The sequence below is a fragment of the Beta vulgaris genome, chromosome 4 (assembly GCF_026745355.1).
Source record: "Beta vulgaris subsp. vulgaris cultivar EL10 chromosome 4, EL10.2, whole genome shotgun sequence".
Taxonomy (NCBI): domain Eukaryota; kingdom Viridiplantae; phylum Streptophyta; class Magnoliopsida; order Caryophyllales; family Amaranthaceae; genus Beta; species Beta vulgaris.
In genome coordinates, this window is record NC_079205.1 from 458,023 (window position 1) to 472,209 (window position 14,187).

General features: G+C 35.9%; 2 protein-coding genes across 2 annotated transcripts; both read right to left on the minus strand.

Annotated features, from left to right (window-relative positions):
• Positions 1 to 932: 932 nt before the first annotated feature.
• On the minus strand, positions 933 to 7,977 carry LOC104891986 (26S rRNA (cytosine-C(5))-methyltransferase NOP2B). The gene is made up of 17 exons (XM_010677781.4): positions 7,516 to 7,977; positions 6,985 to 7,190; positions 6,825 to 6,888; positions 6,328 to 6,485; positions 6,140 to 6,223; positions 5,960 to 6,034; positions 5,793 to 5,864; positions 5,624 to 5,697; positions 5,277 to 5,329; positions 3,930 to 4,039; positions 3,631 to 3,699; positions 3,203 to 3,277; positions 2,498 to 2,590; positions 2,342 to 2,421; positions 2,158 to 2,257; positions 1,450 to 1,778; positions 933 to 1,299 (listed from the first exon to the last, which is right to left on the minus strand). The coding sequence occupies exons 1-17, from the start codon at positions 7,895 to 7,897 to the stop codon at positions 1,236 to 1,238; spliced, it is 2,088 nt and encodes a 695-aa protein (XP_010676083.2). The 5' UTR covers positions 7,898 to 7,977; the 3' UTR covers positions 933 to 1,235.
• A 3,542-nt stretch (positions 7,978 to 11,519) lies between these two features.
• On the minus strand, positions 11,520 to 13,982 carry LOC104891985 (heterogeneous nuclear ribonucleoprotein 1). The gene is made up of 6 exons (XM_010677780.4): positions 13,803 to 13,982; positions 13,670 to 13,710; positions 13,104 to 13,267; positions 12,879 to 12,978; positions 12,564 to 12,733; positions 11,520 to 12,297 (listed from the first exon to the last, which is right to left on the minus strand). Exons 1-6 carry the CDS (start codon positions 13,853 to 13,855, stop codon positions 11,782 to 11,784), a joined length of 1,044 nt encoding a protein of 347 aa, XP_010676082.1. The 5' UTR covers positions 13,856 to 13,982; the 3' UTR covers positions 11,520 to 11,781.
• Positions 13,983 to 14,187: the final 205 nt, after the last annotated feature.

A 14,187-nucleotide genomic window follows, 5' to 3' on the forward strand; every position in this document is an offset into this window, starting at 1 on the left:
GTGTTGAATCAACTTTTGCCAACCCTAAGTATAGGTTTTTCGCCTCCCGGGCCCCCGACATTAAGATTATAGGATCAAATATTACGATTTACGACTTATTTTAGACTCTATAAAGGTTGAAATGAAGAATATTTTTCTTTAACTATATAAGATTTATAATTGGTTGTCCTATTTAATTAATGATTCGCTTTGGTAAGATATTAGTACTTCCTCCGTTTCAAAATAGATGCTACATTGTTGACTTTTCCACTATTCATGAATGAGGTTTGACCATGCATTATTTACTATTAGGTAAAATCAAATGTTATAATGTAATATGTTGTTGGATTTGTCTTAATGTATATTTTCAGAAAATCAAAATTTTATACTTTACTCTAATACATAATTAAAGATATTAGTAGTCAAAGTAGTGCCTCGACAAGCGTTTTAGTCAACAATGTACCATCTATTTTGAAACGGAGGAAGTATATGCAGGTTCAGTTAAGAGATACATGAGGTCGATTTATTTGGTTTATGTATAAGTGCTTGTTTGATGGGCCAACTTAAAGATTATTGACCGTTTAATAAATTAAGAGAGTTCAACTCGTTTACAGATGAACCTAATACAAATTTGATATGAACCAACTCGTTTGCCACTACAATTTCATTCAACATCATCAATGTTGCATATAAAATGTTTCTTGTTCCTTCCTGAGAAAAAACTAGAAATATCTCAATTTTCATTCATTGTTAATATACAAGAATGCTACCTAATCCCTTCAAAAAAAAAAAGTTCAACCTAATTAGTGACATAGGACTTGTTCGTTATCTTTCTTTTCTATTTTCAATTTTGTGAGATCTAACAAAACAAAATAAAACAAACCCACAAGAAGAAATTTATAACTTAAGCTACAGGCTAAGCACTTTCTGCATTCATCACAAAAGCTAAGCACTTTCTGCGGAACAAAACAATACTTCATCATGTAGTAGTCTCTCCACAAGCATTCTTGATTCTACATGACTCTACATGTGCATAAACTTATCAAAACTTTTATAACATTGTGATCCGATTCTACGCGAAAAACTACAAAAAATATAGAAAAATAAAAAACAAAAATAACTGGATACAAAACTTTGGAATTTAATAGAATTTGTTCTATTAAGGTTAGTAAACATCATTCTTGACATAGATGCTTTGGGAGGTCTGCTCGAAGATCGAAACGGATATCAGTGGAGCTTCATAATGCACCAATAGGTCATTTACCACCTTTCTTCCTGCCCTCAGTCTTCCCTTTCCTCAACGATTCTCTCTTCTCTTCCCTGAGCACGTTTCAACGGAACAACAGTCAGAATAACTCGCCATTATTCAAAAAACTTTACAAGATTGTAAGCTTAAAACCATGTTTTGATATTTCGTGGATGATAGCAGCGCATGAATTTTTAAAGTAACAATACGAGATCAGTGTTCACCTCGCTTTTGAAACTTCTTCACGAGATGGAAAGACCCTTTTGACCCTCTTCTTCTTTGGAAGTAATTCTTCTTTTCCATCTTCCTTCGGAGTTGCCTTTACAGTGTTCTTCTTCTTCTCTGTGGCGATAGTTGAACGTTTTTTCTTACCATTATCCAAGCGAACATCTTTCAAGCCCCCTTTCTTTTGTGACTCATCATCCTCCCTTCCTCGCTTCTTAGTTTTCTCTTCACCAGCGTCCTCTCTGTCGTTGAGATTGACATCTTGATCTACTGTTTCTGATGGCACATCAGATTTTGGAACTGGATTTGTGTTGCTTACTTTTTTCAACTGCAAAGTGATATAACAATAAATATCAACATCAAAAATTGCAATGTGGACAATGGTTATTCGATTTGCAAGTCAAGGATTTTTAGCTTGTGAAAAATTTACAGCATTCTCCCTCAAACAAGTATTCCCATTTGTTTTATAAGTTATAACCATCACTACCATCTCTTTTTGTAACTCGCAGAAACCATCTAACCATTCCCTCCCAACTCGCCAGATATACTACCATCGCTTGAAAGTAAAAAGGGTATGTCAAGGAGAATCGAAAACACAAGTACAATCAAAGGGAATGTGTCGGGGTCCGCTGCACTACTCATAAGATGGCAATATGTCTTTCAATCTAGGCTGCTTTTTGATAGTGAGACATAGAGTAAAGGTTTACCTTGGCCACAAAAAAACCATCCATATTTAAGTCATGGGGGTAAAACCTCCTCGTTTTTTCCAATGATGGATGAAACCGGAATTGCCTAAAGTTCACAAATCTGCGAGAAAAGAAAACCATCATCAAATATGTTAGCAACAGAATAAAACCATTTTAACTAAATAAACTCAGATATCAGGATTACCCTTTAGTTCCAAAGTCCAGTCCACATGGGACAAGTTTTACATTCCGTTTCTTCAAAGCATAGTCGATAACAGCTTCATTCTGCAAGATCCAAAATCAGCGACGAACAGGGGAAAGTAAAATACAGAAAGGAGAAAAAGCATCCCATTTGACAAACCTCCATAACCATGATAGAGCAGGTCGAATACACAATATATCCACCGGATTTTGAATTTGCATCCACCAAATCAATAGCAGCCAAGAGAAGTTGCTGCAAACATGGGTCAAAATGTTAGCTAAGATTCAAAAATTGTCATGCAAGGACATTAAGATGTTGCACAAACATGGATACGTGTCCGAGTATGGACCATATCCAAGGTTCAGACACATCAAAGATCAAGGCACCAGACACTAAAAACAGCTGCGGTGACAAGCGATTCATGAAACAAATTCTTGATATTAATACAAACACAAATTTAATGTTGACGTGTTTGCTAATTCTTCGCAAAATTATGATCTCAAGCCCATATGAGAGCATATATCACATAGTTTTTCTGCTCGTTTCCTCCATTTCAACATTAGTCCACTATGGATGTGTGGATCGAGACGAATAAGAGTCTAGACTCTAGATAAAAAATTGTAAGTGTCAGAAAGGTTTTCATACCCCTATCAGAGTGTTGAAACCCAGCACAGATACATAAGACAAGATAAAGTGTCACGGTAACATAGGCAGAACATCCCCCTGCCACCGACAAGGCGACAACAGTAATCTATAAATGTGCCTTGACAACTATGACCATATCTTTGTATTCCGACACGTAACCACGCCGGAAAATTCACATATACTTGTAAAAATCAAATAATAATCAGAACAGTTGCATACCTGCTGCAAGTGTGCACACTTCTGTATCTCTTCAAAGGTTTTGGATGATTTTACAGATTCATCCTTGGATATCACCTGCATAATCATATCAAAATAGTCATTCTAATTACAGTAACGGGTGCTAATCAGACAAGTCCATTCACCAGCTACTCCAACTTGACTTGGGCAAAGCTCAAACTTTATTCTTATGTAGCCGAGTCAGTAAAGCTTAACTAAACTCGAGAAAGTCATGAGCAACTCGAAAATTCAATCTATGATTTTATGTAACAAAACACATCAGTGCTAAGTGGCCTACTTAATGAAGAAAACACAGCCCAAAAAAGTCAAATTTTAAACCATAATTTATGTCCTTGTGCCAGTAAACCAGTGATTTAATGCATATCAAATGCTTAGATTTACTAAAACAAAACTAAAAATGAACTGCTTACCCCTGTTCCACTACAAGGAGCATCCAATAGCACTCTGTCACGTGAATTGGCACCCAATACCTTCGGAAGCTGCATGTAGAAGAAAATCACTAAGATATGCATGTGGAACTCTTGAACGTCCATCTAAATAACCAGATATAAACTCTAGCATAGTAGTAGGGTCGATAAGTCAAGGCATACACTATTACATGCATCCAGGGCTCATTGACAAGCAATCAAAACCCGGAGAGTAAAAAGGTGCGAGAAGCCGAGAACAGCATTACAAACTTTTAACCAGCACCAAAGCAAAAACATCAAACCTCTCTTCCATCATAGTTGATAACTATTGTGTTCGTCACCCCCATGCGGCTAATATTTGCTGACAGAGAATGGAGCCTCTGCGCTTTCATTTCATTTGCAAAAACTAACCCTACAAGTAGATCAATTAAAATGAGAACTTCTACCAGATTAATGTTAGGACAGTTTAACCATGCAATTACACTCTTACAATGATATCAAGCCCCAAACTGCACGACGTGGTAATAAACATGCAAGATTGAACTAACTAATTATAGATATCAAACTACAAAAGTCATACCACACGTGATTGTATGTGACAACAAAAGAATCAAGTCGCCATTTCTGGACAACCAAGTAGCACATTTTTGCTGCAGAGTGTACTGGCATAAAAAGGCAAGCCAAAAATCATGAATGCTGGACTGTAACCTACACCCCCATTAACTTGTGTTGTATGTGCTATACATGAACGCTGGCTGTCCATATGGACTGATAGCGGACAGAGACTTATTCATGCCAACATTTTAAGCTTTAGCTTCTGGATGCACCAACAGTTTGGGATTCAACAAGTATACTCTCTTATAGATCATTATCAACAGAGAATAACACATGATTCAGATACCAAAGAAACAATCAAGCAAAATATGTCCATTAAGTGGAGATAGGATCTATGAATCTGCATTTTTTCTGAGGGAATCCAAAGATCTGCATTTACATGCGAAGAAATACTTCCTTTTTTTTACTTGTAATGTTTCCCACTTTTGGCATTTCTCTATTACTTGCAACGTTCTATTTTTAGCAATATGTTATCTCTTTCTCTCTCGTAGCACATGAGGTTCTCTTTTTATCTCTTTCTATCTCTCTCCTCTCCTTGGTCCTTGTGAAACCCAAACGTTGCAAATAAAAGAACCGGTTGAAGTAAGACAAATGCTATCTAGTAAAGATATAAGAGAATGTTATCCAGCAAGAAATTTTTTCTATGATATAAAACTGGAGTAAGAAATCTGGAGCTTTGATAGCAACTGGTCCAACAGCTTTAACCTTTAAGAGCCCATTTGCAATTAATTTTGTACTGATTTTCCATTTACCTCTGATTCTAGTCATCTAGAGATAAACAATAACAATCAAATACTTCAAGGCAAGACAATCTGGAGAAATAAACAACTCAAAATTATATAATCCCTTTACTTGTCATGAGAAAACTCATCTCTCGCACTATTAAATGGAGACAACAGCAAAGGTGCAGAATCACTTGAGAACATCGAGACTCGATAACTAACTTATAGTTAGGGAAGATAGCAAAAATACATTCTCTACTAAATACAAAAATCCACACAATAAGATAAAGGGGAAGAAGGGCGTAGTTATACCAGTGTTCTTCATAATAGAACTGATGTAAGTTGTTTTCCCACCAGGTGCAGCCCTGTAAGAAATACAGAATCACATCATATTACAGTCATTTGGAGTGATCAATATCACCATCTTAATATCTTCAAAGTCCTTTACTAGAACGGATAACATCCGTGACCCAGAAATCACGCCACCACAAAACACAAACACTGTTGAAGTTATAGATAAAGAGCTCAAGTGACAATGTAGGCACGTCCTTCTTCAGAAGAATAGTTAGGGACTAGGGAGCAGGTGACCTCGAGGCAAGGACCGATAATAGTTTTCTTTGAATGAAATTTAGAGTGAAGTAACAGCATTAAATACTTACGCCATATCAACAATGTTCTCTTTTTCTTGAGGAGCCAGAGCCATCACTGGCAAGAAAGAACTTGCACCTTGCAGCTGAACATATCAAATGAAACCCTTAAAATGTCAAGTGAAATGAATTGGATTCAGTATTTAAGAAAATTTGTGCTTTATATTGATAAATTAACTACCATGTAGTGACCGGCCATATATTCGGGAGTGGCACCAATTGGCACTTGTGAGTCATACACTTTTAATCCAACCTACAAAAAGCATTAAAAGTTAACTCTAACAAAAATACAAACTTAGAAGACCAGACTCTCCCACAGTCCCACTACACATGCACACTTATAATTACCTTTGACCACTTGCCCAAAGGATCTAAGTTCACTCCTCTGTTTAAAAGAACATCGGCAAGGTCCCGTCTGCGTGTCTACATCAAAAGAAGAGATCTATGAACTCCCGATATAAGAAAAGTAAGATGAAACTATGTGAAAAAAAGGCAGGATATACATAGAAACACAAGTCAAAATGGCACCTTCAAAGTGTTCGTTCTTATACACATTGGACGGGGCTTTTCAAAAGCTTCAATAAGATCAAATAACTCAACAGCTGGGAACATCTGTACAAGTTATATCGTTAGGTTAAGATATAAATAACAGGAATTGGGCCTAAGAGAGATACAGAAAAAAAAAACATTGTAGAAAATTAGATATGGCACTATACCTCCATCAACATTCCCATCAAGAACTCATTGTAGCCATAGTATGAGCACAAGTCCATCTGAAGCTGATCAGTGTAATCTTTCCTCGTTGCCCCTTCTTGTCTCAACGGACAAGTCATCCATGTTTCCCCTTTAACTTTCCACGAAAGGACCCTTATAACTTACAAGAATAAAAGGAGGCATTAGGTGCTGAAAAACATGGATGACTAAAGCCACGAAAAGTTATGTCACAGTCTCACACTAACTATTAAAAAAGGCAAAATAAGGAGGCAATATGTGTTTTTAACAAGAACGCATACTCGGTGAAACTACCACACAAACTTATTGTGAGACACAAAATGTTACTTGTGTAGAGGATAAGAAGTTACATATAAGTTATTGTGAGGCAGTAATATACTAATATAGTAGACATTGCTTTGACAAAGCACAACCCTTTATATACTGTTATTTCATATGCAACTACCAGATAATCCATTAATTATCTAAGAATAAAACTTACTTTCTTTTATCCGTCTCTGGAGGCGAGAAAGATCAGGAGGTCCAAGAGCCTCCTGTTCAAGCTCCTAAAAATTCCAACAAACCCAAACATAATGTTAATTTCTTCTCATCAATTCTGCAGTCCTGTGAGACGCAATAGGAAAATCAAATAGCCAAGATACCTCCTTGGTTGGCAGCCTAAACTCATCCGACTCTTCCTGTATGTTGAGCTTTAACTCCTCCTCTGCTTCCTTTTCTTGCCTAGCTCGTTTATCGTCAATGGCCTTCGATTTCCTCTCTATGTCTGAACCATCAGAATCGTCCGATTCTGAATCCATTTCTGAACCAGAAGCTGACTCGGAACCAGACTCAATGCCCTCTTCAACTCCTGCACAATGGTCATCCTTGTTTAAGCATTGAATAACACAAGCTCACATACACACCAGAAACCATATAATAACTGTACAAATAGAAACCTTTCGACGACGAAAAAACTCAAATGCAAGCTTACACACAAATGAATGCAAACACAAAACTCTCAACAAAATCACAACTACTTGAGCATTGAGTAATAAATACTCCTACTTCACAACGGCGTCGAATTATCGTATATTAAAGCTCCACAACACGAATTTACAACCAAACAAGCACAAAATATATACAAAAAAAATCAGCAAACAAACACAAAACAATTAAAGTAGACAAAACTTGACCTTGTTCATCATCATCACTTCCTGCAAGGAAATCATCCTTAAGTGGGTTATCATCATCATCATCTTCATCACTCGACGAACCTCCGGTGAAAGAATCAACGTTTTGTTCATCATCTTCTTCGCTACTACCAGTATCTTCATCTGATTCAACTTCATTAAACTCCTCTGAATCATCATCCAACGGCATATCCTCTATTTTCTTCTTTTTATTGTTCTTTCCAATTGAAACTTTTTGTTTTTCATTGGAACTTATGGAATTGAGTACTGGGGCGGGAAGTTTTTTAGCTTTGGGAGTGAAATTTTGCTCATTTTGCTTCTTCTTTGAGTTGAATTTTTGTGGGTTTGCGACATTTTGCTTCTTCTTTGCTGCTATTGAAACCATTTTTGCTGGTTTTTCTAAAAAGAGAGAGAGAGGGAGAAAAGGAGGGAGTGAAAGAGGGGTTTAGGGTTTTTGTTCTTCTTCTATCAGAGTTGGCTAGGGATACTGCTAGCATTTGGGCGGGCTGGGCGGAAAAGGTGCGGGCCGAGCCGGGTTCCAAACATTTCAATCATCTAGTGGTGTAATGATGTGAGTCGAGTTCGGAAATAACTCGACTCGTTAACATTTCGAGTCAAGCTCATTCGAGTCGAGTTTTAATGAAGTGTTGACCGAACTTTGATCGAATTGAGTTTTGATCGAGTAATTTGCACCTGTCTAGTGTTAAAGGCAACCCTAAGGTAAAAAAAATATGTCAAATTTAGATATTTTGTATAAAAATTGGGCGGAAAAAATGTGAAATTTAGTTATTTTTCAAACTAGCCTCAAAACTTATGATGAGGTCGTTACTTACTTTTATGCAGTTTTTAAGTGTGTTTCTCGGGATAATGCTTATAAACAAATACCGTATAATCTATTAAGCTTCTCATAGTTTGAAAAATCTCCGTGATTGAAATGCAATTCATTGAGAATTATGTATTAGGCAATACCATGAACCTATGAATTTCTATTATGAAAAAAAAAATGTGCCCCCTAGGGTTGGCTACTGATTAAATACTCATGTGATTAAAGTTGGTGTCCATTATTAGTCGTCATATTATGTTTGTCCTTCAAATGACGAGAGAAAGTATATGTGTCCACCAACTTTGGCCCATTGAAGCTTACGAATAGGTACTTTACCCATTCTCTTGCAAATTGTATAGTACGCTTTAAGATGTATGGATTGACTCAAACTTTTTGGTTGAACAATCATGGGTACTCTTTTAAAAAAAGACGGGCTTGGTCCGAAATTCTAGTGGGCCTAGCCTAGAAGCTGGCTCAGCCCAAATGCCACCACTAACTAGGGCTAATTAGACGACATTGATATCCAAAATTTCCATTTATATTTTACTTCTTATTACTATACTTGTAGTTTTGCAGTTGAACTTTGAACTTGTTATTAGTAATTTCAAGCATAAGCATTTCCATTGGCCTAATAATCCATGCACTTAAGTCATAGAAATAAGTATAGGTCGAGCTTGACCAAGGACCAAAATTCCCCAATATGAGCCCGCTATTAGCCTAGAACAATTAAATAGAGGCACAGTGGTTGATCAGGAGGCATGCATGCACAATATTTTGAAATTCAACACAATAGATGTGGCCGCCGATATTTAACCAAAAAAACGTAAAATTCTTAGTGTATCCTTGACACAACATTTGGAGCATGTGGTACATGAGCCCTCTTTATATGAAGATTAGCACTAGCCCAGTACAAAACGACTTTCTTTAGTTAGCAATAAGTTTGGCTAGATGCATTACATTCACCTACACAACATGACACATGCCCGATTCCATCCGAGTTTATTATACACCTTATGCAATTAGATTACAATTTTTTAACATACAAATATAAATTTTGTACAAAAAGTTATTTATTTTTGTTTATATACCAATACCAGATAATTCTTGTAAGATTTCCATTAAAAAATTCAGTCATTTTAATTTTAGCGAGAAATACAAAAAGAGGATTTAAAGCTTCCCTTTTTTTTCAATCATGGACTACTATACTCTTCCAAAAGTACAACCTTTGTTTCATTTTAATTGTTACAGATTGGAAAACAGTCATCGCTAATTCTCGCTAAAATATATGTCAAAATGTTATCAAGTGTCAACTCGTTAAGTTCTGAATTTTCAAATTACCAATATTTAATACTTCTTTTACTAATACATAATTAGATATATTACTTGTAAAAGTAGTGCGAAACCATGAGAAGTCAGTTGTGAGGAAAATTAGAAATAAAGAAAGAGAGTAGATCGACACTTCTGTGTTAAATTGACTTATATATAAGTCATTGCATTAAGGAATCCATTGTTAATTAGTTTTTATATTCAATTGCTATCTCATACTTCAACCCTTTTTCTAAAATATGAAAAAATTGATAAAGGAACGAGAAAAATCTTGGTAAACAATTGAAATCTACAAACAAATACATGATCAGTCCATCATTCTCTTGTAATTGTAGCCATCTTCTGTAATTCTGATATTGCAATGTTTAAGGTAACAGTTTCGCGTCATTCAAGAGCATACCTTATATTTCTGCCTACCAAATAATTTATTGATACGACAAAGTATAATATCATGTACAATTTTGTTAAAAATTCACCCCAATTTAAATTCTCAAATATGTTGAATATATAAGAAAAAATATTAATGGTTAATCAGGTGCCTTTAATATCATCAAACGTCCAGGTCCAATTATGAACATATTAATGAACTTTATGAAATGGTAAGGTATGTTGTATGCATCTTTGCCAAAATGCAAAAGTTACATAAATATCCTTAGAAGACCAACATTGATGCTCTACAAAGAGCTCTCCGAGAAGAAAGATAATGGAGAGCCAACTCTACCCCAATATTGGTGCTCTTATAGAACATTGATAACATGAGAGACAAATCTGCGAAACCTGTATATATGCAACATGCTGCATGCACCATCGTCGCAAACATTGTTACCAGGCAAAGTATATTGTTTTAAGGGATATAGAGTGAGAGATGTACTATATCTGGATATGGAATGTTGTAAAAAGCTCATCAAGTAGCCTTATTAGATTTGAAAAAACGTAGTCATGTAAAATATCATTAAATATCGAAGGTAATTGGTAACAAAGATTTATCTTTTCACTAATATGAGAGCCGAAAATAGACAAAGGACGGCAAATCAAATGCATAAACATTAGAACTAGGAACAGAAAAGGAGATCAACAAAATCCAAGAATTATCTTCCATTTATAACATTCTATTCAATTATTCAAAGCGTTAATTTAGAACAAACCAATACAAAAGGGGAGGGGGTGAGGGTGGGGAAAAACACTAGTTAAGGGAACTAGATTCTTCGATCCTGCAATGAATGCTCCACTATTGTTTGGCACCAATCATAACTTCTCGTGAGTTTAAGTCATGTCTCGAGTAAATCCGAGAAACATGGCAAGGCAAACTCTGTAACTTCAACAAGCAAATTTCATAGACTCATTCCACAACAATAATGAAATTATTAGGTGATCATATTATGGTCGATCAAGAATAGTTTCGATATTAATATGTGAGTTCTGATTTTCTGAATCGCAAAATCCAGTCATATTTATTATAACCACACCTAAGAATCATCCAAAGAATAGTGATACCCACCTTACAGACACTACAAGAAGTAAAATTACAAATGGATCGATTGTAATCATCATACTTATGATGTACTGTAATCATGCAAAAATAAGAACTCAAATATTGAAACATACAATAAAATTCAAACATGTATTTTCAGTTCATAAGAAAAACCTATATTTGGAAGTCAAGAAACATTTCCAACGAAAATGATCACTAAAAGAATGGTCAGTCAACAGAAGATGCTGTAGTCAGTTGACTATATATACCCATTGACAAAGCTAGCCACCTCCTAAAGGCTAAAACATGTAAAGGGTTAAAAAAACATTCTAATCAAGGCTCGGAATCAAATGCTATATTTTCAAAACAGTTGCACAGATATCTATCTAAAGTAAAATAAACTCCGTCTAGCATCAAAAAATCCAGATAAGAAACTGATACTCGAACAAGATTGACACCAAATTCTTTAATCCATACTACATAGTTGTCTAAACCACAATAATAAAGACATTAATGAAAGCAGTTTTTGATCTTCTAATGCCTTTAGCACTTGAGGAAGCAATCTCTAATTCTCGTCGGGAAGTACATATCAGCCCACAGACATAATAGGCAAGACAGCTCCTATCACGAACTTAAGAACTCTGATAATCTACCGTGAATAAGGATGATACCGACTATTGCCACCACTATAGCCTCCCTTACCATAGAACCCACTAGCTCCACCATAACCAGCATTAGCGCCGGAATCATAACTGCTGCCATAACCTGAAGCTCCATAGCTACCATAACCTTCACTTCCGCCATATCCACTTAAGCTGCCACCACCAGAGTAAGCACCACTAAATCCTGCACCATAAGGACCAAATCTGCTAGAGTACCCAAGGGATGACTCTCCTCCATAAGCCCCTAAACTACCACTGCCAAAAGAACCATAACCTCTACCGTATTCCCCTCCACTACCATAGCCTCCATACCCAAGTCTACCAGGAACACCTCCAGACATCCTATAGTTATTACCTGCGCCATACCCACCATCAAAACCCCCATAGGAGCCTCCGTAACCTGCATAACCATCCCCATAAGAACGGTTCCTAGTGTTGCTACCATAACTAGGAGCTACAGGATGGTTTGAGGGTTTCTTTGGTTCAGCCTTCTTGATCTCCACCTACAACAAAGCAACTTAGTTAACCTAAAGACTGCTCCATTTAAACTAAGATGAGAGTCCTCTTACGGCATAATCTATACCTGTATAGACGCCATCCAAGATTACAAACTAACAACCTTAAAATAAATTAATTAAAAATATGAGCAGAGTATCATCAACGGAAAATGATTTGCAGCTCAAAACAGGTCCATCAAATTCACAGATGAAAATAGAACATCGAACACCCACATGGGTCTTTCAATCAGAATATTGAATCGAGAGCTCACCTGAGTACCCTCCATGTCAATCATATTGCCCTTGGTTAGTATCTCATCGACCACTTCTTCACTGTCAAATACAATAAATCCAAACCCGCGAGAACGATTGGTCTCGTGATCACGTATAATCTGGTGTTCTGCCACTGTCCCAAACTGGGAGAAAAAACCCCGGAATTCCTCTGAATCATACGAAGAATGTGTGTTCAAAAATGAAAGTTAGTCTTAAATAACATCAAAAATGTGCAATGAAAAACATGGATAGCATATGTCATACTATATTGTATTCAAGAATAAATCAAGATTAAAGTCAATAAAACAGCATACCTTCCGAGACACTAGAAGGGATGCCACCAACAAATATCTTCTTCGTCTTGAAATCCTTTGATTGAGCAGCACCTTTGGGTATAGTACGCTTAATCTCAACCTAAAAACAAAGAACACAGGTATAATATCACACAAATCGACAACAAACTGTCGTATTGTTAAAACGTGTACAATGATCAAGTAACACGTGATGAGCAGACTAGAATTAGTACTCCACCACAATACCTGTTTCCCATTTATGACGTGAGAATCCTCCATAACTTTGTCAACAACTGAGGGATCAGCATAAGTGATGAACCCAAAACCCCTCGGCTGCCCACTGTAACGATCCTTCATGATAACCGAGTCTGTTATCTCACCATACTTCCCAAAATGCTTGAGAAATATAGCTATTTCTCACCAAAAACAATAAGAAAACATAGAACTTGTAAAAAAAAAGCTACAAGAGAACTTCATGAGCAACGCAAAACATCTAGAACTTGAAAACAAACATTCACCGCAATGTGTTACTTATTCCAATACACAGTGCATATCCAATTCAGGAGATTTACCAGAACAATTTTAATATTTACATCATACTCAAAAATTATTCTTTACATCATACTTATGAATGATGGTACTATATAAATTAATCTTTTTAAATCATACTTACCCATATAAATATGAACTATTACAAAGTTGAATAAGACAAACAAATGTTGAATGCTATAAAAGATCAACAATACAACAAAAACAACAAAAAATTGAGCAAGAATAAACATGAAATTAAGAGTAAAGAGCTACGAACTCACTGCTGGTGGTATCTTTAGGAAGCCCACCGATGAATATCTTCCTGCAAACAACAACAATAAAAAAGTAAGATTATTAGCAAGTGAGAAAACTGATAAAGATAAGGGGGAATAAAGTTGGGGAGAAGAATCGAACCCTGGACTAGCGCCATCGCCATGAGGACCATCGCCCTTAGATTTGGAAGCCATTAATGGCGGAAAGTGGAAGCTGAATTGATTGAAATTGAAGGGTTCCGAAAATTTTAGGGTTTCGATATGAAAGAAAGAGGGGAAAAGGCGGGGAGAGATGAGAGAGGTATTAAACCTTCAGGATTGGGGAATATAAAACCTTTATATAGGAGAGAGAGTATTATTTTCCATAGAAATTTTATGGGCTTTTGTTGCTATAATGCTTTTTTACTTTTCTTTTTGTTTATGAATTCTTTTTTATTTTTTAAACTTATAAGGAAAATAGGTGGCTACAAAATTATTTATGGCTTGGAATATTATTATTTTCTATATCACAAAATAATTCAGTTCAG

What these genes read in the sequence shown, in the direction of transcription:
- LOC104891986 (XM_010677781.4), bottom strand. Translation starts at nt 7,897, where the DNA reads ATGGTTTCAATAGCAGCAAAGAAGAAGCAAAATGTCGCAAACCCACAA. An exon ending in TTAGGCTGCCAACCAAGGAG is followed by an intron (nt 6,889 to 6,984) that starts GTATCTTGGCTA and finishes TGGAATTTTTAG; the next exon opens with GAGCTTGAACAGGAGGCTCT. An exon ending in GAGAACATTGTTGATATGGC is followed by an intron (nt 5,330 to 5,623) that starts GTAAGTATTTAA and finishes TATTTCTTACAG; the next exon opens with GGCTGCACCTGGTGGGAAAA.
- LOC104891985 (XM_010677780.4), bottom strand. Translation starts at nt 13,855, where the DNA reads ATGGCTTCCAAATCTAAGGGCGATGGTCCTCATGGCGATGGCGCTAGT. An exon ending in GGCGATGGCGCTAGTCCAGG is followed by an intron (nt 13,711 to 13,802) that starts GTTCGATTCTTC and finishes TGTTGTTTGCAG; the next exon opens with GAAGATATTCATCGGTGGGC. An exon ending in CCCTTCTAGTGTCTCGGAAG is followed by an intron (nt 12,734 to 12,878) that starts GTATGCTGTTTT and finishes CGTATGATTCAG; the next exon opens with AGGAATTCCGGGGTTTTTTC.